The sequence below is a fragment of the Schistosoma haematobium genome, chromosome 2 (genome assembly GCF_000699445.3).
Source record: "Schistosoma haematobium chromosome 2, whole genome shotgun sequence".
In the NCBI taxonomy this organism is placed as follows: domain Eukaryota; kingdom Metazoa; phylum Platyhelminthes; class Trematoda; order Strigeidida; family Schistosomatidae; genus Schistosoma; species Schistosoma haematobium.
This window is the reverse complement of record NC_067197.1, coordinates 38366214-38392693: the sequence shown is the minus strand read 5'-3', so window position 1 is coordinate 38392693 and position 26480 is coordinate 38366214. Positions and strand designations below refer to the sequence as shown.

Here is a 26480-nt window from a genome sequence, read left to right as displayed (position 1 = left end):
ACAGAGTTATGAGAGAGGGATGGCTAACTGGCGTGATCAAATGAATGAACTTGAACGACTTCGAAATCAATATAATAAACACCTAAAACGAGTTGAAGATAAAAATAAGATCTAGGAGGAATCACTCAAATCATGACTGAATCGTGACTATGAAGCAACAAAGTTAGCAACCAGAAAAGAGTTCATAAGATGAGAAGAAATCCATACCGCTAAAATTGAAAAAGGGCGCAAAAGAGCGATGTCACTTGAATAAAAACCAGACGAGTTGTGAATAGGTCTTTATTTAGATCTTCGCGCAGTCACAGTGGCGTGTGGGATTATCTGTTGAGACAAACAAAGCCTCTCAACATTCAATATATGATAATAGGAAATACAACGACTATACAAAATAAGGAAGTGAATGAATACTTGAACTATGCTGTTTTGACATATGCTTAGTTGTTTGAGGTGAACTCTTAACCAGTCAGTCTAAGCTGTTACGTTAGCTTCCCCTAGGATCGACTTCCGTAGGAACGTCGGTTCGACTAACCTGTCTATCAAAAACACCTTAGTTCTGTTTTCTTAGCCCAAGGGGAAATTATCAACTCGCTCACTGTTTGACTTCCAATCAATTACAACTAACTGCTTCGGCAATCGCCGATAGTCCATGAATATCTGTTCATTTGCTCGCCAAATAAGTCCATCTAAACCAACTGGATCTTAATAATCATCATAGTTCTTACATCATTATAAACTTTGTGCTTGTTTTTCCTTTTATCCACCACCAAGGTGGGTCACTAAAGGTCTGAAGTTTGGCTGACATCAGGCAAGAATATTGCCGGTTTCTCAACGAATGAGAACTCGATGCCTAAGTCTCTCAGAACAACTGTTTTTAAAGACTCTAAGTTGTCAAAATATTTCAGTCATGAAAATCCAACGACTGTATTTACTGAATTTCGCCAAATTAGTTGCGGCAGCTTTGGAGCACTTTACTATGCTCGGAATCGTATAACAAGTGAGGTCGTAGCTATCAAAGAACTAGGGGTTGACATTAAACGTAAGAAGTCAGAAGAAGAGTGGAGTGACGTCGTTAAAGAGATAAAATTTCTTTCTCACGTTGCACACAAAAACTGTGTATTGCCTAAAGGATGCTTCATGAAAGAGCAAACTCCATGGTTAATCATGGAATACTTCATTGGCTCACTTGCAGATGTTTAAGAAGTACACAAAAACCACGTCGAGAAGATGAAATCGCCTGTATCGTTCAGGAAGTACTAACTGGTTTTGACTACTTGCACTCTGAGAAAAGAATTCATCGAGACATCAAAGCAGCTAATATTTTACTTACGGACTCTGGTGGCGTAAAGATTGATGATTTCGGATCAGCTAGTTTTGTGAGTCCGGCCAGTAGTTTCGTGGGAACACCATTTTGGATTGCTCCTTTAAGAATTACTTGTATTGAAATGGCTGAGTTGGAACCTCCTTACTTCAGCGCTACCAATCCTATGGCAGCGTTATATCAAATTGCTTCAAATGATGCCCCACGCTGGTGGGAGGTAACTAGTCCGATGAATTTCAGGATTTTGTACGGTTTGTTCTCCAAAAAGGTATGAATGAAAGACCGTCTTGTTCCCAAGCCATGAGACACCCCTTCTTGGCTAGTGTGTTTCGTTTTTCCCATATTCTTCCAGAGTTAATTCAGCGAACTAAAGCAGCTGTAGCTGTTCAAGAAAATCAGATTAGTCAAAAATGAAAAAGATTCTCTATGAAAGTAATTTTAGTCACTCTCCATCTTCGGTCGTACTTAACAGGAATCAGGAGAGCCCAACGTCAAGGAAATCTGGGTTTGTATATGATGACTCTAGTGCAGACCTAGAGGCTTCTGCAAGAAATTCCTACAAACCAAACCTCGTCTCTGGAATACTAAGGCAATCTCACAAAGGATTAAACATTGGTGGATCTGAGTGCAGTTTGCGACGGCACGATTTACGGAAGGCATCTCTTCAAACTCAGCAGCGTGATTCTAACAAATGTATTGATGAGGAAACCAGTCATGATACTAGTTCGATAAACGATTAGGTCGAATATCTTGTAAGTGATAGTTGTTCGAACAAAGTGGGTAGCGCTAGCAGTGATCTGTTCGATAGCTGCAGTAGTCCTGGTCAGAAACATGTGTATAACCCCCCAAACACTTTGTATATGGAATTTCAAATGAAAACTCACCATCTCGCACATTCGATCTGGCTAGTGGACATAGTGGTTTATTCGATTTTAATGGAACACAACCTTCACCTCTGCCTAATCGATCGACCTCACACGGACTAAGCGAAGGGGATTGTAGTATAACTCAACATCCTCAAAATCCGCGTCTTGTCCAAATCAACAGTCATTTATACGCTAATATGGAGTCCAGTAACGACGGTCATGTGTATCATTCAATCTCAGTTGATTCTAACAATGAATTGAGGTACCACGGCACAATCGCTGAAACTGTGGGTTCTTCTGTTACCCCGACAAAGACAGATATAATTAACGGAGAAACTTAAAGCTTTAGTCGGTTCTCGACTACTTCTGATAATGATCCGGTCATGGTCACTGAAACCTCCCGTATAGCTTCTGTTGAAACAATCTCTCCAGCAGACACGTCATCTTCTGTTGGCCATTTCGCAACACTAAAAACTACACAGATGATGAGAGGCCTGTCTTTAGAACCAGATGCTTCAAATTCACCTACCGCTGTCGCCTTTGGCTTCACGCAACAGAGTTATGAGAGAGGGATGGCTAACTGGCGTGATCAAATGAATGAACTTGAACGACTTCGAAATCAATATAATAAACACCTAAAACGAGTTGAAGATAAAAATAAGATCTAGGAGGAATCACTCAAATCATGACTGAATCGTGACTATGAAGCAACAAAGTTAGCAACCAGAAAAGAGTTCATAAGATGAGAAGAAATCCATACCGCTAAAATTGAAAAAGGGCGCAAAAGAGCGATGTCACTTGAATAAAAAACCAGACGAGTTGTGAATAGGTCTTTATTTAGATCTTCGCGCAGTCACAGTGGCGTGTGGGATTATCTGTTGAGACAAACAAAGCCTCTCAACATTCAATATATGATAATAGGAAATACAACGACTATACAAAATAAGGAAGTGAATGAATACTTGAACTATGCTGTTTTGACATATGCTTAGTTGTTTGAGGTGAACTCTTAACCAGTCAGTCTAAGCTGTTACGTTAGCTTCCCCTAGGATCGACTTCCGTAGGAACGTCGGTTCGACTAACCTGTCTATCAAAAACACCTTAGTTCTGTTTTCTTAGCCCAAGGGGAAATTATCAACTCGCTCACTGTTTGACTTCCAATCAATTACAACTAACTGCTTCGGCAATCGCCGATAGTCCATGAATATCTGTTCATTTGCTCGCCAAATAAGTCCATCTAAACCAACTGGATCTTAATAATCATCATAGTTCTTACATCATTATAAACTTTGTGCTTGTTTTTCCTTTTATCCACCACCAAGGTGGGTCACTAAAGGTCTGAAGTTTGGCTGACATCAGGCAAGAATATTGCCGGTTTCTCAACGAATGAGAACTCGATGCCTAAGTCTCTCAGAACAACTGTTTTTAAAGACTCTAAGTTGTCAAAATATTTCAGTCATGAAAATCCAACGACTGTATTTACTGAATTTCGCCAAATTAGTTGCGGCAGCTTTGGAGCACTTTACTATGCTCGGAATCGTATAACAAGTGAGGTCGTAGCTATCAAAGAACTAGAGGTTGACATTAAACGTAAGAAGTCAGAAGAAGAGTGGAGTGACGTCGTTAAAGAGATAAAATTTCTTTCTCACGTTGCACACAAAAACTGTGTATTGCCTAAAGGATGCTTCATGAAAGAGCAAACTCCATGGTTAATCATGGAATACTTCATTGGCTCACTTGCAGATGTTTAAGAAGTACACAAAAAACCACGTCGAGAAGATGAAATCGCCTGTATCGTTCAGGAAGTACTAACTGGTTTTGACTACTTGCACTCTGAGAAAAGAATTCATCGAGACATCAAAGCAGCTAATATTTTACTTACGGACTCTGGTGGCGTAAAGATTGATGATTTCGGATCAGCTAGTTTTGTGAGTCCGGCCAGTAGTTTCGTGGGAACACCATTTTGGATTGCTCCTTTAAGAATTACTTGTATTGAAATGGCTGAGTTGGAACCTCCTTACTTCAGCGCTACCAATCCTATGGCAGCGTTATATCAAATTGCTTCAAATGATGCCCCACGCTGGTGGGAGGTAACTAGTCCGATGAATTTCAGGATTTTGTACGGTTTGTTCTCCAAAAGGTATGAATGAAAGACCGTCTTGTTCCCAAGCCATGAGACACCCCTTCTTGGCTAGTGTGTTTCGTTTTTCCCATATTCTTCCAGAGTTAATTCAGCGAACTAAAGCAGCTGTAGCTGTTCAAGAAAATCAGATTAGTCAAAAATGAAAAAGATTCTCTATGAAAGTAATTTTAGTCACTCTCCATCTTCGGTCGTACTTAACAGGAATCAGGAGAGCCCAACGTCAAGGAAATCTGGGTTTGTATATGATGACTCTAGTGCAGACCTAGAGGCTTCTGCAAGAAATTCCTACAAACCAAACCTCGTCTCTGGAATACTAAGGCAATCTCACAAAGGATTAAACATTGGTGGATCTGAGTGCAGTTTGCGACGGCACGATTTACGGAAGGCATCTCTTCAAACTCAGCAGCGTGATTCTAACAAATGTATTGATGAGGAAACCAGTCATGATACTAGTTCGATAAACGATTAGGTCGAATATCTTGTAAGTGATAGTTGTTCGAACAAAGTGGGTAGCGCTAGCAGTGATCTGTTCGATAGCTGCAGTAGTCCTGGTCAGAAACATGTGTATAACCCCCAAACACTTTGTATATGGAATTTCAAATGAAAACTCACCATCTCGCACATTCGATCTGGCTAGTGGACATAGTGGTTTATTCGATTTTAATGGAACACAACCTTCACCTCTGCCTAATCGATCGACCTCACACGGACTAAGCGAAGGGGATTGTAGTATAACTCAACATCCTCAAAATCCGCGTCTTGTCCAAATCAACAGTCATTTATACGCTAATATGGAGTCCAGTAACGACGGTCATGTGTATCATTCAATCTCAGTTGATTCTAACAATGAATTGAGGTACCACGGCACAATCGCTGAAACTGTGGGTTCTTCTGTTACCCCGACAAAGACAGATATAATTAACGGAGAAACTTAAAGCTTTAGTCGGTTCTCGACTACTTCTGATAATGATCCGGTCATGGTCACTGAAACCTCCCGTATAGCTTCTGTTGAAACAATCTCTCCAGCAGACACGTCATCTTCTGTTGGCCATTTCGCAACACTAAAAACTACACAGATGATGAGAGGCCTGTCTTTAGAACCAGATGCTTCAAATTCACCTACCGCTGTCGCCTTTGGCTTCACGCAACAGAGTTATGAGAGAGGGATGGCTAACTGGCGTGATCAAATGAATGAACTTGAACGACTTCGAAATCAATATAATAAACACCTAAAACGAGTTGAAGATAAAAATAAGATCTAGGAGGAATCACTCAAATCATGACTGAATCGTGACTATGAAGCAACAAAGTTAGCAACCAGAAAAGAGTTCATAAGATGAGAAGAAATCCATACCGCTAAAATTGAAAAAGGGCGCAAAAGAGCGATGTCACTTGAATAAAAAACCAGACGAGTTGTGAATAGGTCTTTATTTAGATCTTCGCGCAGTCACAGTGGCGTGTGGGATTATCTGTTGAGACAAACAAAGCCTCTCAACATTCAATATATGATAATAGGAAATACAACGACTATACAAAATAAGGAAGTGAATGAATACTTGAACTATGCTGTTTTGACATATGCTTAGTTGTTTGAGGTGAACTCTTAACCAGTCAGTCTAAGCTGTTACGTTAGCTTCCCCTAGGATCGACTTCCGTAGGAACGTCGGTTCGACTAACCTGTCTATCAAAAACACCTTAGTTCTGTTTTCTTAGCCCAAGGGGAAATTATCAACTCGCTCACTGTTTGACTTCCAATCAATTACAACTAACTGCTTCGGCAATCGCCGATAGTCCATGAATATCTGTTCATTTGCTCGCCAAATAAGTCCATCTAAACCAACTGGATCTTAATAATCATCATAGTTCTTACATCATTATAAACTTTGTGCTTGTTTTTCCTTTTATCCACCACCAAGGTGGGTCACTAAAGGTCTGAAGTTTGGCTGACATCAGGCAAGAATATTGCCGGTTTCTCAACGAATGAGAACTCGATGCCTAAGTCTCTCAGAACAACTGTTTTTAAAGACTCTAAGTTGTCAAAATATTTCAGTCATGAAAATCCAACGACTGTATTTACTGAATTTCGCCAAATTAGTTGCGGCAGCTTTGGAGCACTTTACTATGCTCGGAATCGTATAACAAGTGAGGTCGTAGCTATCAAAGAACTAGAGGTTGACATTAAACGTAAGAAGTCAGAAGAAGAGTGGAGTGACGTCGTTAAAGAGATAAAATTTCTTTCTCACGTTGCACACAAAAACTGTGTATTGCCTAAAGGATGCTTCATGAAAGAGCAAACTCCATGGTTAATCATGGAATACTTCATTGGCTCACTTGCAGATGTTTAAGAAGTACACAAAAACCACGTCGAGAAGATGAAATCGCCTGTATCGTTCAGGAAGTACTAACTGGTTTTGACTACTTGCACTCTGAGAAAAGAATTCATCGAGACATCAAAGCAGCTAATATTTTACTTACGGACTCTGGTGGCGTAAAGATTGATGATTTCGGATCAGCTAGTTTTGTGAGTCCGGCCAGTAGTTTCGTGGGAACACCATTTTGGATTGCTCCTTTAAGAATTACTTGTATTGAAATGGCTGAGTTGGAACCTCCTTACTTCAGCGCTACCAATCCTATGGCAGCGTTATATCAAATTGCTTCAAATGATGCCCCACGCTGGTGGGAGGTAACTAGTCCGATGAATTTCAGGATTTTGTACGGTTTGTTCTCCAAAAGGTATGAATGAAAGACCGTCTTGTTCCCAAGCCATGAGACACCCCTTCTTGGCTAGTGTGTTTCGTTTTTCCCATATTCTTCCAGAGTTAATTCAGCGAACTAAAGCAGCTGTAGCTGTTCAAGAAAATCAGATTAGTCAAAAATGAAAAAGATTCTCTATGAAAGTAATTTTAGTCACTCTCCATCTTCGGTCGTACTTAACAGGAATCAGGAGAGCCCAACGTCAAGGAAATCTGGGTTTGTATATGATGACTCTAGTGCAGACCTAGAGGCTTCTGCAAGAAATTCCTACAAACCAAACCTCGTCTCTGGAATACTAAGGCAATCTCACAAAGGATTAAACATTGGTGGATCTGAGTGCAGTTTGCGACGGCACGATTTACGGAAGGCATCTCTTCAAACTCAGCAGCGTGATTCTAACAAATGTATTGATGAGGAAACCAGTCATGATACTAGTTCGATAAACGATTAGGTCGAATATCTTGTAAGTGATAGTTGTTCGAACAAAGTGGGTAGCGCTAGCAGTGATCTGTTCGATAGCTGCAGTAGTCCTGGTCAGAAACATGTGTATAACCCCCAAACACTTTGTATATGGAATTTCAAATGAAAACTCACCATCTCGCACATTCGATCTGGCTAGTGGACATAGTGGTTTATTCGATTTTAATGGAACACAACCTTCACCTCTGCCTAATCGATCGACCTCACACGGACTAAGCGAAGGGGATTGTAGTATAACTCAACATCCTCAAAATCCGCGTCTTGTCCAAATCAACAGTCATTTATACGCTAATATGGAGTCCAGTAACGACGGTCATGTGTATCATTCAATCTCAGTTGATTCTAACAATGAATTGAGGTACCACGGCACAATCGCTGAAACTGTGGGTTCTTCTGTTACCCCGACAAAGACAGATATAATTAACGGAGAAACTTAAAGCTTTAGTCGGTTCTCGACTACTTCTGATAATGATCCGGTCATGGTCACTGAAACCTCCCGTATAGCTTCTGTTGAAACAATCTCTCCAGCAGACACGTCATCTTCTGTTGGCCATTTCGCAACACTAAAAACTACACAGATGATGAGAGGCCTGTCTTTAGAACCAGATGCTTCAAATTCACCTACCGCTGTCGCCTTTGGCTTCACGCAACAGAGTTATGAGAGAGGGATGGCTAACTGGCGTGATCAAATGAATGAACTTGAACGACTTCGAAATCAATATAATAAACACCTAAAACGAGTTGAAGATAAAAATAAGATCTAGGAGGAATCACTCAAATCATGACTGAATCGTGACTATGAAGCAACAAAGTTAGCAACCAGAAAAGAGTTCATAAGATGAGAAGAAATCCATACCGCTAAAATTGAAAAAGGGCGCAAAAGAGCGATGTCACTTGAATAAAAAACCAGACGAGTTGTGAATAGGTCTTTATTTAGATCTTCGCGCAGTCACAGTGGCGTGTGGGATTATCTGTTGAGACAAACAAAGCCTCTCAACATTCAATATATGATAATAGGAAATACAACGACTATACAAAATAAGGAAGTGAATGAATACTTGAACTATGCTGTTTTGACATATGCTTAGTTGTTTGAGGTGAACTCTTAACCAGTCAGTCTAAGCTGTTACGTTAGCTTCCCCTAGGATCGACTTCCGTAGGAACGTCGGTTCGACTAACCTGTCTATCAAAAACACCTTAGTTCTGTTTTCTTAGCCCAAGGGGAAATTATCAACTCGCTCACTGTTTGACTTCCAATCAATTACAACTAACTGCTTCGGCAATCGCCGATAGTCCATGAATATCTGTTCATTTGCTCGCCAAATAAGTCCATCTAAACCAACTGGATCTTAATAATCATCATAGTTCTTACATCATTATAAACTTTGTGCTTGTTTTTCCTTTTATCCACCACCAAGGTGGGTCACTAAAGGTCTGAAGTTTGGCTGACATCAGGCAAGAATATTGCCGGTTTCTCAACGAATGAGAACTCGATGCCTAAGTCTCTCAGAACAACTGTTTTTAAAGACTCTAAGTTGTCAAAATATTTCAGTCATGAAAATCCAACGACTGTATTTACTGAATTTCGCCAAATTAGTTGCGGCAGCTTTGGAGCACTTTACTATGCTCGGAATCGTATAACAAGTGAGGTCGTAGCTATCAAAGAACTAGGGGTTGACATTAAACGTAAGAAGTCAGAAGAAGAGTGGAGTGACGTCGTTAAAGAGATAAAATTTCTTTCTCACGTTGCACACAAAAACTGTGTATTGCCTAAAGGATGCTTCATGAAAGAGCAAACTCCATGGTTAATCATGGAATACTTCATTGGCTCACTTGCAGATGTTTAAGAAGTACACAAAAACCACGTCGAGAAGATGAAATCGCCTGTATCGTTCAGGAAGTACTAACTGGTTTTGACTACTTGCACTCTGAGAAAAGAATTCATCGAGACATCAAAGCAGCTAATATTTTACTTACGGACTCTGGTGGCGTAAAGATTGATGATTTCGGATCAGCTAGTTTTGTGAGTCCGGCCAGTAGTTTCGTGGGAACACCATTTTGGATTGCTCCTTTAAGAATTACTTGTATTGAAATGGCTGAGTTGGAACCTCCTTACTTCAGCGCTACCAATCCTATGGCAGCGTTATATCAAATTGCTTCAAATGATGCCCCACGCTGGTGGGAGGTAACTAGTCCGATGAATTTCAGGATTTTGTACGGTTTGTTCTCCAAAAGGTATGAATGAAAGACCGTCTTGTTCCCAAGCCATGAGACACCCCTTCTTGGCTAGTGTGTTTCGTTTTTCCCATATTCTTCCAGAGTTAATTCAGCGAACTAAAGCAGCTGTAGCTGTTCAAGAAAATCAGATTAGTCAAAAATGAAAAAGATTCTCTATGAAAGTAATTTTAGTCACTCTCCATCTTCGGTCGTACTTAACAGGAATCAGGAGAGCCCAACGTCAAGGAAATCTGGGTTTGTATATGATGACTCTAGTGCAGACCTAGAGGCTTCTGCAAGAAATTCCTACAAACCAAACCTCGTCTCTGGAATACTAAGGCAATCTCACAAAGGATTAAACATTGGTGGATCTGAGTGCAGTTTGCGACGGCACGATTTACGGAAGGCATCTCTTCAAACTCAGCAGCGTGATTCTAACAAATGTATTGATGAGGAAACCAGTCATGATACTAGTTCGATAAACGATTAGGTCGAATATCTTGTAAGTGATAGTTGTTCGAACAAAGTGGGTAGCGCTAGCAGTGATCTGTTCGATAGCTGCAGTAGTCCTGGTCAGAAACATGTGTATAACCCCCAAACACTTTGTATATGGAATTTCAAATGAAAACTCACCATCTCGCACATTCGATCTGGCTAGTGGACATAGTGGTTTATTCGATTTTAATGGAACACAACCTTCACCTCTGCCTAATCGATCGACCTCACACGGACTAAGCGAAGGGGATTGTAGTATAACTCAACATCCTCAAAATCCGCGTCTTGTCCAAATCAACAGTCATTTATACGCTAATATGGAGTCCAGTAACGACGGTCATGTGTATCATTCAATCTCAGTTGATTCTAACAATGAATTGAGGTACCACGGCACAATCGCTGAAACTGTGGGTTCTTCTGTTACCCCGACAAAGACAGATATAATTAACGGAGAAACTTAAAGCTTTAGTCGGTTCTCGACTACTTCTGATAATGATCCGGTCATGGTCACTGAAACCTCCCGTATAGCTTCTGTTGAAACAATCTCTCCAGCAGACACGTCATCTTCTGTTGGCCATTTCGCAACACTAAAAACTACACAGATGATGAGAGGCCTGTCTTTAGAACCAGATGCTTCAAATTCACCTACCGCTGTCGCCTTTGGCTTCACGCAACAGAGTTATGAGAGAGGGATGGCTAACTGGCGTGATCAAATGAATGAACTTGAACGACTTCGAAATCAATATAATAAACACCTAAAACGAGTTGAAGATAAAAATAAGATCTAGGAGGAATCACTCAAATCATGACTGAATCGTGACTATGAAGCAACAAAGTTAGCAACCAGAAAAGAGTTCATAAGATGAGAAGAAATCCATGCCGCTAAAATTGAAAAAGGGCGCAAAAGAGCGATGTCACTTGAATAAAAACCAGACGAGTTGTGAATAGGTCTTTATTTAGATCTTCGCGCAGTCACAGTGGCGTGTGGGATTATCTGTTGAGACAAACAAAGCCTCTCAACATTCAATATATGATAATAGGAAATACAACGACTATACAAAATAAGGAAGTGAATGAATACTTGAACTATGCTGTTTTGACATATGCTTAGTTGTTTGAGGTGAACTCTTAACCAGTCAGTCTAAGCTGTTACGTTAGCTTCCCCTAGGATCGACTTCCGTAGGAACGTCGGTTCGACTAACCTGTCTATCAAAAACACCTTAGTTCTGTTTTCTTAGCCCAAGGGGAAATTATCAACTCGCTCACTGTTTGACTTCCAATCAATTACAACTAACTGCTTCGGCAATCGCCGATAGTCCATGAATATCTGTTCATTTGCTCGCCAAATAAGTCCATCTAAACCAACTGGATCTTAATAATCATCATAGTTCTTACATCATTATAAACTTTGTGCTTGTTTTTCCTTTTATCCACCACCAAGGTGGGTCACTAAAGGTCTGAAGTTTGGCTGACATCAGGCAAGAATATTGCCGGTTTCTCAACGAATGAGAACTCGATGCCTAAGTCTCTCAGAACAACTGTTTTTAAAGACTCTAAGTTGTCAAAATATTTCAGTCATGAAAATCCAACGACTGTATTTACTGAATTTCGCCAAATTAGTTGCGGCAGCTTTGGAGCACTTTACTATGCTCGGAATCGTATAACAAGTGAGGTCGTAGCTATCAAAGAACTAGGGGTTGACATTAAACGTAAGAAGTCAGAAGAAGAGTGGAGTGACGTCGTTAAAGAGATAAAATTTCTTTCTCACGTTGCACACAAAAACTGTGTATTGCCTAAAGGATGCTTCATGAAAGAGCAAACTCCATGGTTAATCATGGAATACTTCATTGGCTCACTTGCAGATGTTTAAGAAGTACACAAAAAACCACGTCGAGAAGATGAAATCGCCTGTATCGTTCAGGAAGTACTAACTGGTTTTGACTACTTGCACTCTGAGAAAAGAATTCATCGAGACATCAAAGCAGCTAATATTTTACTTACGGACTCTGGTGGCGTAAAGATTGATGATTTCGGATCAGCTAGTTTTGTGAGTCCGGCCAGTAGTTTCGTGGGAACACCATTTTGGATTGCTCCTTTAAGAATTACTTGTATTGAAATGGCTGAGTTGGAACCTCCTTACTTCAGCGCTACCAATCCTATGGCAGCGTTATATCAAATTGCTTCAAATGATGCCCCACGCTGGTGGGAGGTAACTAGTCCGATGAATTTCAGGATTTTGTACGGTTTGTTCTCCAAAAAGGTATGAATGAAAGACCGTCTTGTTCCCAAGCCATGAGACACCCCTTCTTGGCTAGTGTGTTTCGTTTTTCCCATATTCTTCCAGAGTTAATTCAGCGAACTAAAGCAGCTGTAGCTGTTCAAGAAAATCAGATTAGTCAAAAATGAAAAAGATTCTCTATGAAAGTAATTTTAGTCACTCTCCATCTTCGGTCGTACTTAACAGGAATCAGGAGAGCCCAACGTCAAGGAAATCTGGGTTTGTATATGATGACTCTAGTGCAGACCTAGAGGCTTCTGCAAGAAATTCCTACAAACCAAACCTCGTCTCTGGAATACTAAGGCAATCTCACAAAGGATTAAACATTGGTGGATCTGAGTGCAGTTTGCGACGGCACGATTTACGGAAGGCATCTCTTCAAACTCAGCAGCGTGATTCTAACAAATGTATTGATGAGGAAACCAGTCATGATACTAGTTCGATAAACGATTAGGTCGAATATCTTGTAAGTGATAGTTGTTCGAACAAAGTGGGTAGCGCTAGCAGTGATCTGTTCGATAGCTGCAGTAGTCCTGGTCAGAAACATGTGTATAACCCCCAAACACTTTGTATATGGAATTTCAAATGAAAACTCACCATCTCGCACATTCGATCTGGCTAGTGGACATAGTGGTTTATTCGATTTTAATGGAACACAACCTTCACCTCTGCCTAATCGATCGACCTCACACGGACTAAGCGAAGGGGATTGTAGTATAACTCAACATCCTCAAAATCCGCGTCTTGTCCAAATCAACAGTCATTTATACGCTAATATGGAGTCCAGTAACGACGGTCATGTGTATCATTCAATCTCAGTTGATTCTAACAATGAATTGAGGTACCACGGCACAATCGCTGAAACTGTGGGTTCTTCTGTTACCCCGACAAAGACAGATATAATTAACGGAGAAACTTAAAGCTTTAGTCGGTTCTCGACTACTTCTGATAATGATCCGGTCATGGTCACTGAAACCTCCCGTATAGCTTCTGTTGAAACAATCTCTCCAGCAGACACGTCATCTTCTGTTGGCCATTTCGCAACACTAAAAACTACACAGATGATGAGAGGCCTGTCTTTAGAACCAGATGCTTCAAATTCACCTACCGCTGTCGCCTTTGGCTTCACGCAACAGAGTTATGAGAGAGGGATGGCTAACTGGCGTGATCAAATGAATGAACTTGAACGACTTCGAAATCAATATAATAAACACCTAAAACGAGTTGAAGATAAAAATAAGATCTAGGAGGAATCACTCAAATCATGACTGAATCGTGACTATGAAGCAACAAAGTTAGCAACCAGAAAAGAGTTCATAAGATGAGAAGAAATCCATGCCGCTAAAATTGAAAAAGGGCGCAAAAGAGCGATGTCACTTGAATAAAAAAACCAGACGAGTTGTGAATAGGTCTTTATTTAGATCTTCGCGCAGTCACAGTGGCGTGTGGGATTATCTGTTGAGACAAACAAAGCCTCTCAACATTCAATATATGATAATAGGAAATACAACGACTATACAAAATAAGGAAGTGAATGAATACTTGAACTATGCTGTTTTGACATATGCTTAGTTGTTTGAGGTGAACTCTTAACTAGTCGACCTAAGCTGTTAGGACCTTACATCTTTACTCGTATAAAATACATGGTAGTATCTCTAGTCTAGGCTTGTTCGTCATCATATATTGATGATTGTTACGATGCAATCAATTGGTGTACACGATGATGTGACTACCTCGTAAGATCTTATAGATTATGTAGTGATACCATTACAAATCTACAATTTTAGGATTAGGTCCATTATTACAGCGGTACTAATATTGAAGTAGACCATGATTCTACATAGATGCCAATTTCAGAGTTCACAGAAGAACGCTAAAAAAGGATAACTCAAGTGGCATAAAGCTTGGGATTCTTGACTATTTGCCAAGTTTAGTTACTATCTATTCGTCATTTTTTCGGGTCTCTGATATGAGGTCTCTACTAAAACACTGTTGAACAAAAACGTTCGTGCTTCACTCTCCTTCAAAAGAATACAAGTTGCATTGTTATTTTCGACATTTGTACTATTAGTGCTTTCACAGGACAAAAGATTCAACCAAGCACTCTGAATAACGTGGACTTTGTGACAAGATCGATTTCAATATATCTAGTAATAACCCAAATCATAGGGGGACTCATCCAAGTAATCCACCTAGCTAAGTGTAAAGATGTCACGAAATGTTAATAAATTTGATGAAGTTCAAAGATGCCTAGATTGGATCGAGGATACATTCAATGAAGCTGATATATGTGACGGTCAGTTGCCTTCTGTGGCGATTAAAGTCTTGTCCTCCTTTTATCTACACAAAGAATTGGCTTGGTAAGATCCTTTTTTGTTCCCTCAAAGTGAAACGAAACGAGGCTGGTCTGTTCACCAGCTAAAGCAAACCTGAGTAGTCGATCGTCTCATGATGTAAGCAAAGAGTCATTTCATTGTCGTTTTACTCTACTGGTGCATTCCGAATGGTATAACCCTCAGTGTCCAGACATGCTAATGCACGAGCTTCTTGTATACAAGCCCCGAATTGCTTTATTTGTGAGAACACTAGGAATGAAGAATGTTTACTGGAAAAAATCAATCAGCAATCATTTATACACATAAATATGTCTACTGTTTTGAAATAAATCACATATTGGTCAACCACGTGCACTTGTCATTCAAAGTTTTGATTCGCGTGATATGGTGTCATTTGGTTGACACACTGCATCACAACAAATCAATGGAAATGGGTGAGCGAATCTGTAACGACCGTTATTTTAGTTTTGTTGATTTATTTGGTTGAAAAAGTCCTTCGGTTTACAGAACACTGTAAAACGTCCGTGACTGGTTTTTGAGACGGAGGAATGCTTGAATGGATAGTATGCAATGGCTTATGGATTAGCAGCAACTGCCGAACGGCCCGAATTAAATAATATGCAAATCAAGCGTACGAGTTTCCACCAAAGTCGTTAGTGGATTTGTAGCGGTGTCTGTCCTTAACCACATGATCTTTGAAGCCAAGCATATAACTATTGACAAAGTTTGCATTCAATTTGTAACACTTAGAGGTTGAAAAATGATGAAGTCTGGAACCGAAAATCTAAAGGAGATGGTTCATCCCGGTGGGCCTACTAAATCTGTGTAACTCATATCTTTGCATTAAATATACTACTTTATCCTCGGACAGAGCATGTTCAGAAGTACCAAAGATCATAGTGCTGATTATCACAACAGGGCTAGTTAGTATAAAAAGTGATGTGACCTCCATACTAGATCTTATAGACTAGGTAGTCAAATCATGACTAATCCACGAATTTCAGATTAGGTCTGTTATTGTGGTAACAAACACAAACCCCACATAATTCCACAGATTCAGAAGGCTTCAATTTCGCCTCGTTGCAATGATTATTATGTAGTACTGCTCGGCTTTATTGACGTTCTGAAATTTATGCTAGTGGATGTTAATACGGTCAAACAGGGTGCAACAGTGACAATAAAACTATAGCCATCAACTCGATAGGTTGGCTGGAATCGCTATTGGAGTAAATATTACTGTCAGATGTGTGTACATTCTCGTCTCAGTGAGCCTCTAACTAGCTGCGACTGTCCAAATACAGGTACTGATCCGACCAATCAATCAATAACTTCAAACCACAAGACGCTTCTCTCTTGATGCTCTTACTGCTTATTCTATCACTTTGAGATACGTAACAAACCAAACAAAACGCAGTCGTGAACCGATTGTTTTAAAAGTAACTTAGGTGTAGTTTTTAGTTAACCATATATCATACACGATCACAAGACAATTTTAGGTGATTATATTGGGCGACCATATGTAAGTGAGATTCGTTTCTGGTCTTTTATTTCACATGAAGATTTCGCTAAGACTTCGTCCATTTCATGGGGGTCTGTCTATTCTCTACATAGTTTAGTTACTTTCCTTGTTGGTAGGTTTCTTGTTCTTAACCATACTTTTCTCCTGCTTGTAAGGGTACTTCAAGAGCCTTCTAATTATAATACTCTCTTTGATGTTTTTGTACCATGCCCAAATGTACTTGAGTCATACTATGATGCCTCGATATGTCGTCCCGAAGCTTCATAACCGTGTCTGACACCAAGAGAGTTTCTGAGTGCATTGTTGGCGGCAAGAAATCAGCTGGAAGCCATACACCCCTCTCTGTCCACAGCAACTGAGGTGTATGTCCAGTGGACGTATGGACGTTACCGCGATATGTTAGTAAACATGTTTATGGCAAATTCCTGTGATCTAGCTTCTTCCTGAATAACAAATGCTTTTGGTAGCGTTTTGAGTGTTCAATTGGGTCGTTCAACAAACCTGTTGCTTTCTAAATGGTAGGCAATTTTTCGTGTATTGCGAATTCCCAGCACGGCATGAGTTTTGAAAAAAGTATGTTTTCAAAGTTGGTACCTCTATCTGAATGTAAGTGAACTGAGGTACCCAGATGAGCAATCCATATTTAAAATACCATTTTAGCTACTTTCTTGGTGAATCGCCCCACACCACTTTATTAATTGATCAGCCTTAACTAAATTACACTTATTTCCTCTGTTGATTTCCCATAACGGCTTAATAATGTAAATCCCCACCATCTTGTCTGGGTAACCTGGTTTCATGTTTACAAATAGTACAGGCCGGCTGCCTTTGGGATTCTTAGTCGTTTGACAGATTATGATGTGGAAAGTCATAAAGCTCAAAGAGAACCCAAAATAACTAATAAGAATCCAAGTCATTGGAGAAAGAGACTAACGAAAGTGACCATAGGTTCAGTCTGTCGTGACGAGACACTGTATAAGTTCGCGGCCGCAAGCGAGACAAAAGACCTGCGTCATTTGGGACCACTATCACCCAGACCCTCAATCTTATGGGGAATAATTAGAAGTTAGATGCAGGACATAGTAGTTCGGAATGTAATCATATCTCTTACCGTTTAAGAGCAGCCAAGTACTGAAACGACCAGAAAAAACAGATACTAACAGAAACTTGTCTTGAATCCTCCAAGAGAATTTTGGTGGATTCTCAAGAATTCAGAACAGGATCTTATGTTCTCATACAGTTATTTGCTTTAATCCATACTTGTCACCAACAATCCCAGAAAAATTCACAGTAGCAACTGCCATCGATTGGTAAGACTACCAATAAACGCTGCTTAACATCATGATCCAAACAAAGAAACTGAAACGCATGTGTTAGTTTGCAGCAAAGATATTGATTATTGTCAATTTACTTTCACGGTTTGATTGTTTGGCCTCTGCGACCTTGGAGTCCACATACTGGCTGTTTGGTAAGTGTTTTGGGTCAAAATATCTACGTCTAGTTTTGGTCAACAAAATGTTTTGACCCGAGGATTTTCTATTGCTGATTATTATTTATCACTTTCCTTACTAAATTTAAGTGCATTTTGTGCGCTTCCTGCGTCATCGACTTGGATATAATAATCTAAATATTTCATCCAAATACTAAAAAGACCTAGTTTGCAATTCATTTACATAAGGTAAGAAGAGAAGATGTGCCTTGGGGAACTCTACTTTCTACAGGTCCCCACAATGAGAGAGCTCCAGTTACACATACCCCTTGTCTCCTGTCAAGGAGAAAGTCGCTTCAGTTTCAGTTTCAGTTTGGGAAGGACAGGAGGCTCGATGGCCTATGTTAGTCCTGGCAATAGTGGTCTCTCAGTTGATCCAACTTTCTTTTGAAACAGTCGACGGATGGAGCCTCAACCACGTGCTGAGGTAATGAGTTCCACTCGTTGATGATTCGATGGGAAAGTCGATAGTCAGCTGACAAGTAATTTGTTCTCGGCTTGTGAACTTTTTTGAAGTGTCCTCGTAAATTCTCTGTTTTGGAAGACAAGAAAAATAAGGGCATGTTAGGTGCAAATTTATCACTAAGCAATTTGTAGACTGTAATCAAGTCGCCTCTAGTTCTGCGATATGACAACGGGAAAAGGTTCAGCTTGGCCAGTCGAGATTCATACGGAAGCTTCGCTATTCCGGGAACCAGCTTAGTGGCCGTTCTCTGAACCTTTTCCAGAAGCTCACTGTCTTTTTTTAAGCAGGGGCTAGCCGCTTGTATGCAGTACTCAAGTTTAGGACGTACGAACACTGTATATAAGGTCAAAAACGTCTTAGCGTCGACATGACTAAAAGCCCTACGTATTGACCATAACGTTCTAAAACTTTTGGCGGCTATTGCACGGCAGTGTGCAGTAGTCTTTAAGTCTTGACTAACGATAACTCCTAAGTCATTATATGTCTGGACGACAGGTAGCTCAGTGTTATTCATCGTGTATGCATCTGTACCTTGATGACCGATATGCATCACAACACACTTGGAAGTATTTATCGGCAACTGCCAGGCTTCAGACCATTCAGATAATCTCTTCAGGTCATTTTGAAGTTCTAAGCTATCACTCTTACATCGTATCGTTTTCCATATCTTGACATCGTCAGCATATAGCAAGACCCGATGATGATAGGAGACAAGGAAGGTCATTTACATACAAGAGGAATAGCACTGGCCCCAAAACTGTACCCTGGGGCACTCCACTAAGCACAGTTTCCCAGCTAGATAACTTTGAGTTCACCCTTACTCTTTGTTGCCGCCCAACTAAGAAGTCTTTTATCCACATAAATAGATTGCCTCCAATCCCGACTTTTCTTAACTTATATAACAGCCGGTTGTGCGGAACTTTATCAAAAGCTTTACTGAAATCAATGAAGGCGACGTCTACAGGTAGCTTTTGGTCCTTAAGAGCGCACCAGCTTTCACGAGCCACTAATAAGTTAGTGAGACAAGAGTAACCTATTCTGAAACCGTGCTGCTTCTCCGAGAGGATCCGGTTTTTATCGAGATACTTAAACAGCTCCTTCCGAATAATCTTTTCTAAGATTTTAACAACCACACTAGTTAGGCTAACGGGGTGGTAGTTCTCAGGTTTGTGTTTCGTGCCTGTTTTGAAGACAGGACTTACTATGGCGTTTTTCCAATCTTTCGGTAAGCGACCCTGCGTAACGGATAGGTTAAAGCATGTACTTAAAGGGCTTGCAACGAAGTTAGATAATTCTTTCAGTAGCCTAGGATGTAATTCATCGGGCCCCGTGGATTTACCTATGTCATGCTTATTTAGCAGACCAAAGACATCGAGTTCTTTAATGGTCACGCTATCCAGTGTATGTGTGGGGGGATCTGTATACGCTGACGAGAAGGGCGCTTCTATGGTATACACGTTGCTAAAGTAGTTATCCAGTCTTTGACCTTATAGTGGATTCCAAAACTTTCCAGTTCTAATTTAAGAAACGAATTGAAGACCTTATCAAAGGCTTTTCTTAGGTCTATGCAAATCACATCTACAGAAGTGTTTCTATCTTTTACCGCGGCCGAATCTTCTCTCGCAATGAGCGGATTTGTCAAACATGTCATGGCTTCCCGAAAACTATCTTGTTCCACAGATAAAAGATTATGTCCTTCTACATAGTTTGTAACAGCCATCCGAACAATCTTTTCCATTAGTTTTACAACTGCATTGGTTAGACTAACGGGTCGGTAGTTAGTAACTGAATCTCTACTCCCCGCCTTATACACCAGACTAATTATTGCGTCTTTCCAGTCTCTTGGCATTCTGGACTGCCGCAGAGGCATATCAAACAGTATGACTATAATTTCAGCAATTACATTCGACAATGGCTTTCATAATCCTATGGTGAATGTCGTCAGAACTACTGGGTTTGTCAGGTTTCAGATGTTGAAGTAGTCTTAAGACGGTGCATTTCTCAATAACTACAAGATCTATCAACAAGCCGCCAAAGTCACACTTAATCCTTGGTCGTTCTTCATCAATGATAGAAAACACTTAAAATATTCCGATAAAGCTTCAGCTTTTTCGACCTCATCTCTTGTCAACATTAACGGATTTGTTTGTACCAAAAGTGATGGGATTCCATCACTTTTTTGAGTTCACTTCTTTGTATACGAGAATAACCGTTTTGGAATATTTTTAAAATTCCTAAGCAATTGTTTTTCGTGACAGTCTAGTCTTGATAATAATCGCTTTACAAGCATTTCTAGTCTTACAATAACTGGATCTATACTGTTGTCAGTAGAGATGAATATATTCTAAAGCTTTTTCCTACGTCCAATAAGTTTCTTGACTTTTTTAGTTATTCATGGTGGACTGTTATTCGGTCTACGTAGTACCAGGTATGGTGTAAACGAGGACGTAACTGAATTAAACGTGCCTTTAAATATAGACCATGCTTCTTCAACTGATAAGCTGGTATCTACTGACCAATCTGTCTTAGCAGCGCACTCATGAATACCTGATATGTTAGCTCTCAAATGCCCTGGTACGGCCAAGTGTGGGGAGAGTCCGCTCTCCCTCTCGAAATGCTCCCACATGGCCACGTGCACACAACCACTGCCAGGGAAGTCCTACTCACTGCCTCCTCGTGGCGGGGGTGTTGTTTACAAAATTGAGAGGACAAAAAGCGAATGTCCGGCGCTTTAACCGGGTTGGTGGACACGGAGGATCTACCTTGGAGAGTTGGAAAACTCTGATTCTAAACTAATAGTACTCATACGCTCCAGGATTCTGAGGTAGCGAATGAAGTATGCCTTCGAAACATTGCTTGTACATCTTGGGATCACCGAGTAAGTAACGCAGTTGTTAGGAAACGGGTACCAGGTAAGGGTGGCAAATCAATTGATGAAGTAGTGAAACTTCATCAGTTGAGATGGCTGGGACACGTGTTACGTATGCCCAACCACCGACTGCCCCGACGTGCGATGTTTTCTGGTATAGGAGTAGGCTGGAAGGAAGCTAGGGGCGGCCAGACCAAAACGTGGCACAAATCCATGAAGTCACTGACGAGTGGACTGAGCCATGTTGGTAGGTGTAGACTACCTGGTTGGAATCCGCGAGGTGATAGCGACCAATGGTTAGAGACTTTGAATGACATGGCTCAAAATCGTTTGCAATGGCGCAGGTGCATCCACTCTTTGTGTTCCCCCAAATTCTAATCTTCTGAATTCTTCAGGTCGTTTATTTTCTTTCCAAATTTATTTCACTGGATTATACTACTTGAATAAGATCTTCAAACCCTAATCTTTCCGATTACTGCTTATACTCTTACTACCTCTACCACTACAGAATTTGAGTCGACAACTGCATCTCTGTGCTAATGTGGTATGGCAACTCGAACTGATGTACGTACGTACCAAGTTCCACGTTGTTACTGACTGACTGACTATTGTTGGCCACCGACAATCATGAGATTGCATCTCCTAAAGTTGCTCCACTGCCTTGTGGATTGGATCTTTAGGTCGAAGGCTTCGAGTGTGGCCGTCTAAGAAAACAACCTGCTTCGGTTTGGGCACCCGGGAAGTATCACAGCCCACACACAAGTCAAGTGACTTGTGTAGCGCATATGTATTCAGTGCCGCCTTGTACCAATATTTATGTGTTCAACTAAATAAATAAATGATAAAATAGCTCTCCATACATTTGGGTGAGGCTGAACCTGATCGTACATCGTGTCACTAGCTCTAACTCTATCTTCAACATGTAAATACTAATTAAAAGTATGGCAACTTGGACCGATTCATACATGTGCCTGATCCTACGTTGTAGATGACTGACTGACTGAACATCTTAAAAGTCTTTGACTTGTGATAACGTTCATGGTGATGTTTATGTTGATCGACAAACACTAGTAACTTTAATTTTTTATTACTTCCATAAAAGTTGGCTACTTAAGTCTTTTATTTTTGCTTCAGGTTTTTTTCGGTTCACTGAAGCGATAGAGAGTTTATGCAACGCTAGTTTCGGATACACCTTGATATTTCCTGTTGATGATTCGTGCCATACTTATTATTAATAACCATGGAAAACCAAGATTAATAAAGTTTTATGAGCACTATGTATGTTTAAATTGTTGTTTACTGTATCTCAATCACAGAGTGAAGATGAACAACAGAAAATTGTCAAAGAAGTTTTTCATTTGGTCTCTAGAAGAGATGATGATGTTTGTAATTTTTTAGAAGGTGGCACGTAAGATACCCTGTTTTTGTATATTGGTCTTTTACAGACTAGTCGGTGGACAAGATTATAGATTAATTTATCGTCATTATGCAACATTGTATTTTGTATTTTGTGTTGATTCATCTGAAAGTGAACTTGGCATATTGGATTTAATTCAAGTATTTGTTGAAGCATTAGATAAATGTTTTGAGAATGTTTGTGAACTTGATTTAATTTTTCATGTAGATAAGGTAATTTGTTGTTTTAAAAAAAGTTTTTAATCTTTTTGTATAGGTACACTACATACTAAATGAACTTGTATTAGGTGGAATGGTATTAGAAACTCATATTAATGAAATTACTCATAGATATGAAGAACAACAAAAACTAGAGAAACAAGAGGCAAGTTCAATTTATTATTGTAACTATTGATATAATAAAGAAGGGATTAAAGTTCCAAACTAATTAAGGAATATTTTATAAGTTAGAAAATGATAAAAGATGAAATTCGTAAATAGACTATGTACTAGTGATATTTCTAGACAAGGAATTTTTTCGCCTTAAGATATATGCGTATAGATGAATTCATTCCAGTCATTTTATTATTTAATCTTTAAAAGGTCAAGCTCAGAAATATTCTAATAATTTACTATCAGAATGAATAAGTGGGATTATTTATTTATTTTAACACATAGATATTGGTACAAGGAGGCACCAAATAGATATGCGCCACACAGATCTCATTTGATATGTGTGGGGGCTATAATACTGCCCGAGTGCCCAAACCGAAGCAGGTGGTTTTCTTAGGGGGCCACACCCGGAGCCTTCGACCTGAAGGTCTGGTCCACAAGGCAGTGGAGCAACATAAGGCGATGCAGTCCCATGGTAGTCAGTGACCAACGATTGGTTCATACGCCATTTGTTCCTTCAGGATACTGGAGCCAATGTGCATCATTGGTTTGGAATCAGGGTTTTCCAACTGCCCTAGGTGGACTCTCCATGTCCACCAACCCGGTTAAAGCGCCAGACACTCGCTTTTCGTTCTCTCAATTTCGTAAACAACGCCCGTGGTACGAGAAGGCAGTGAGTAGGACTTCCCTGGCAGAGGCTATATACACGTGACCATGTGAGAGCATTTCTAGAAGAGCAGACTCTCCCCACTCTTGGCCGTACCAGGTCCCCAAATGCCCTGGTGCCCCCAAATAGGTGGGGCAATGAACTCTAGAAATTTAACAGCATTTCCGTAGGTCTTCATTAATTTAACAGTCACTGTCAATCCGATAACAGTGTCTAAGTACAAAATGATTAATAGTCGTGAAGTTTTAGACGGGCAGAAGATGGTTATGAAGTAAAACGATTGAAAATGAAAGGTCCTGAGCATCATCTAGACTAGAATCATTAATTAAATCAACCTGGGTGAGAATTTAAATAATTGAGTTAAATTTAGTCGCTTTATATCAGTGCTGAACTTTGAATGATCAAGTTTATATTCAACATAACTCATTTCACTATAATCTCAGAGAAATGAACCTAATCTTAATGGTATCTAAAACACTGAGTTAACCACCCGGATAGCAATCATTGTTTAGTGGTAAAATATGTAACAGCATCATGCTCAAGCTCAAGGCCGAGAAGTCTTCAAGTAAGAAATCTATATCGGCACGTATTTCAGAACTGTTTCCAAATGTTATCGAAAATAAAACAGATCGAATTAAGAGATTGGGCAATTGAATAAGGTGGTTTTACGACCTTGTTTTGGCTAAAGTATATTTTCATAGATCTTTCTAAACGTTGATCGAGAGACTGTACTTACGTCTACGTATCGAAGTATATTGTAGCAGTTTAACTGTCAAACTGTTCGCCTTTAAGTTTACCATCCTACTAAATACAAGTAGTTTAGGGGATTCAGTTGTATAGAGATAGCATGCTTGGGATAACTAGAAACCGTCGTTGTCCATTGCACATCTTCCCTAAAGTTTTAAACATTACACTACTGACGTGTAACTTTTCTCGCACCGTAATTGTTTCTGTTTTTATAAATAAAAAATATATTTGTAATATCTCATTTTGATATTACAAATATATTATTTATTTATAACAATCTGCACAATGCTCAATTTGTTTCTGTTTTTATTCATATCTATGCTTCTGTTGGTTTTCGCTTTGCTTACGGTGACTTGCGACCGTTGACTTGCATGGGAGTCTTTACGTTATGGCGTTTTGTGGCCCATCTGACTCCATAATTTATTGGTCCCCATTATTAATTTCCTATATAATAATTTAGCTAATGCCATTTGAATAAAGATGATATTAATGCCAAATACAAATGTAACGGGGAGATTGTATTTCAAGAAAACGTATTAGGAGACAGGCAGGAAATGATCGCGCGAATACGTCTTTGGGATTGGCAATACTAACCAATGCACGTACATAGTTCATATGAATAAACGAAAATAGAGTAGCATACCTACAGAAAATGTACGTGAGTAAAAGGTGACGATAATATGTGTACGAGTACGTACCATAGAAGTAATAAGGATCTGTCGGTCACATTGTAGTGAACAAAAACACCAGTTGGGACAATCGAATGTATTTGACGTTAAATTACAGAGCATCTCAATAAAATCTGAGAACCATGTAATAAATTGTTAATTTGCAAAATATCAACCCATCATCTCAAAATTGACTGTTCCTGTTGCAAACATCAAACCATTGTCTCAAATTTCATTGTTCATACGTTTTCATACTAATTGCGTTCCGTTCCCGTTCTTTCCTCATCGACCTTCTACTGAAATACATTTATACCTGACCACCGTTATATACTACTTGTGTGGATATAAGTAACCCATACCACAACATAAGTATTCCGTTTTATTTCAATGGACACAAGAGCCTATGTCAAATTGTTATCTCACTTTGTGATATGGTTATGGATTTAACTAAGTGCTTATTATGTCCTAAGTATACAATAGTTCGCTACAAATGAATCATTCTGTTTCATAATCCGATTGCAGCTAGTTTGTTTTATATCCAAAAGAGTTTTGGGTGAAATTTGAAGTGAAATTATGAACGCTATGCACACTAATTTAAAAAAAAAAAACGAATTTAAGCACTAATTTCTTTCTATGTGCCGATTGTATCATTCATAAAACATGAACTTATATGTGATCAACCTGTTTCTACCTTTTTTGTTAAAAAATGTTAGTCTGGATTATCCGGAGCGCCAGCTCGGGCTGTTTCAGCAATGCGTGATTTAAATCTTCATCAGAAATTCAAGGAGATACGTTTTCCAGATTTACAATCATTGCAAAACAGACTATCACGTTGACATTTTTTTGTATATGTGCTTATTCTTTGTTTCGTTTTATCTGTTTGTTATGTATTACCTAATAATTTCATATATAACTACAAAATTATCTATTTGTTTCTTGTTTAAAATGCTTTTTTTATTTCCGAAATTATATTTACTGATCTCCGTGTATCTGTTCATTCAAATTTTCTGTCGGGATCATTGGAGTATGCTGTACTTAATGGGTGTTGTTTTTCCAGAACTATTGAATTTTATTTTCATAGTATGATATTATGTGGTTAAAGGGAAACTCTGGATGTAGATTTCGTGATAGTTGGTATTTGTCAACTAGATCTGTCTGTATATCTTAAGAGAATTAACATTATAAATGAACTTCACTTAATTAACGGAGTAATATCAAATAATTCATTTATTTCAGTAAGCCTATTGCTTCCAAAATGTCTGACTAAGTTAGATTAAGTAATAAATGTTAGTAGGCCCTGAAGTGCTATCAAGTAAATGTTACTGAATAGTACTTATCAATTTCATAGTTTTATACTGGATGGAGGTATGTAATTCTGGA

At 39.4% G+C, this 26480-nt stretch overlaps 1 protein-coding gene across 1 annotated transcript; it reads left to right on the top strand.

Moving 5' to 3' along the window:
• Nucleotides 1–17811: 17811 nt before the first annotated feature.
• Nucleotides 17812–26083, top strand: AP3S2 (AP-3 complex subunit sigma-2). Its single transcript, XM_051215147.1, has 5 exons — nt 17812–17874; nt 22365–22508; nt 22547–22638; nt 22676–23010; nt 25814–26083. Exons 2-4 carry the CDS (start codon nt 22440–22442, stop codon nt 22887–22889), a joined length of 375 nt encoding a protein of 124 aa, XP_051068331.1. The 5' UTR covers nt 17812–17874; nt 22365–22439; the 3' UTR covers nt 22890–23010; nt 25814–26083.
• Nucleotides 26084–26480: the final 397 nt, after the last annotated feature.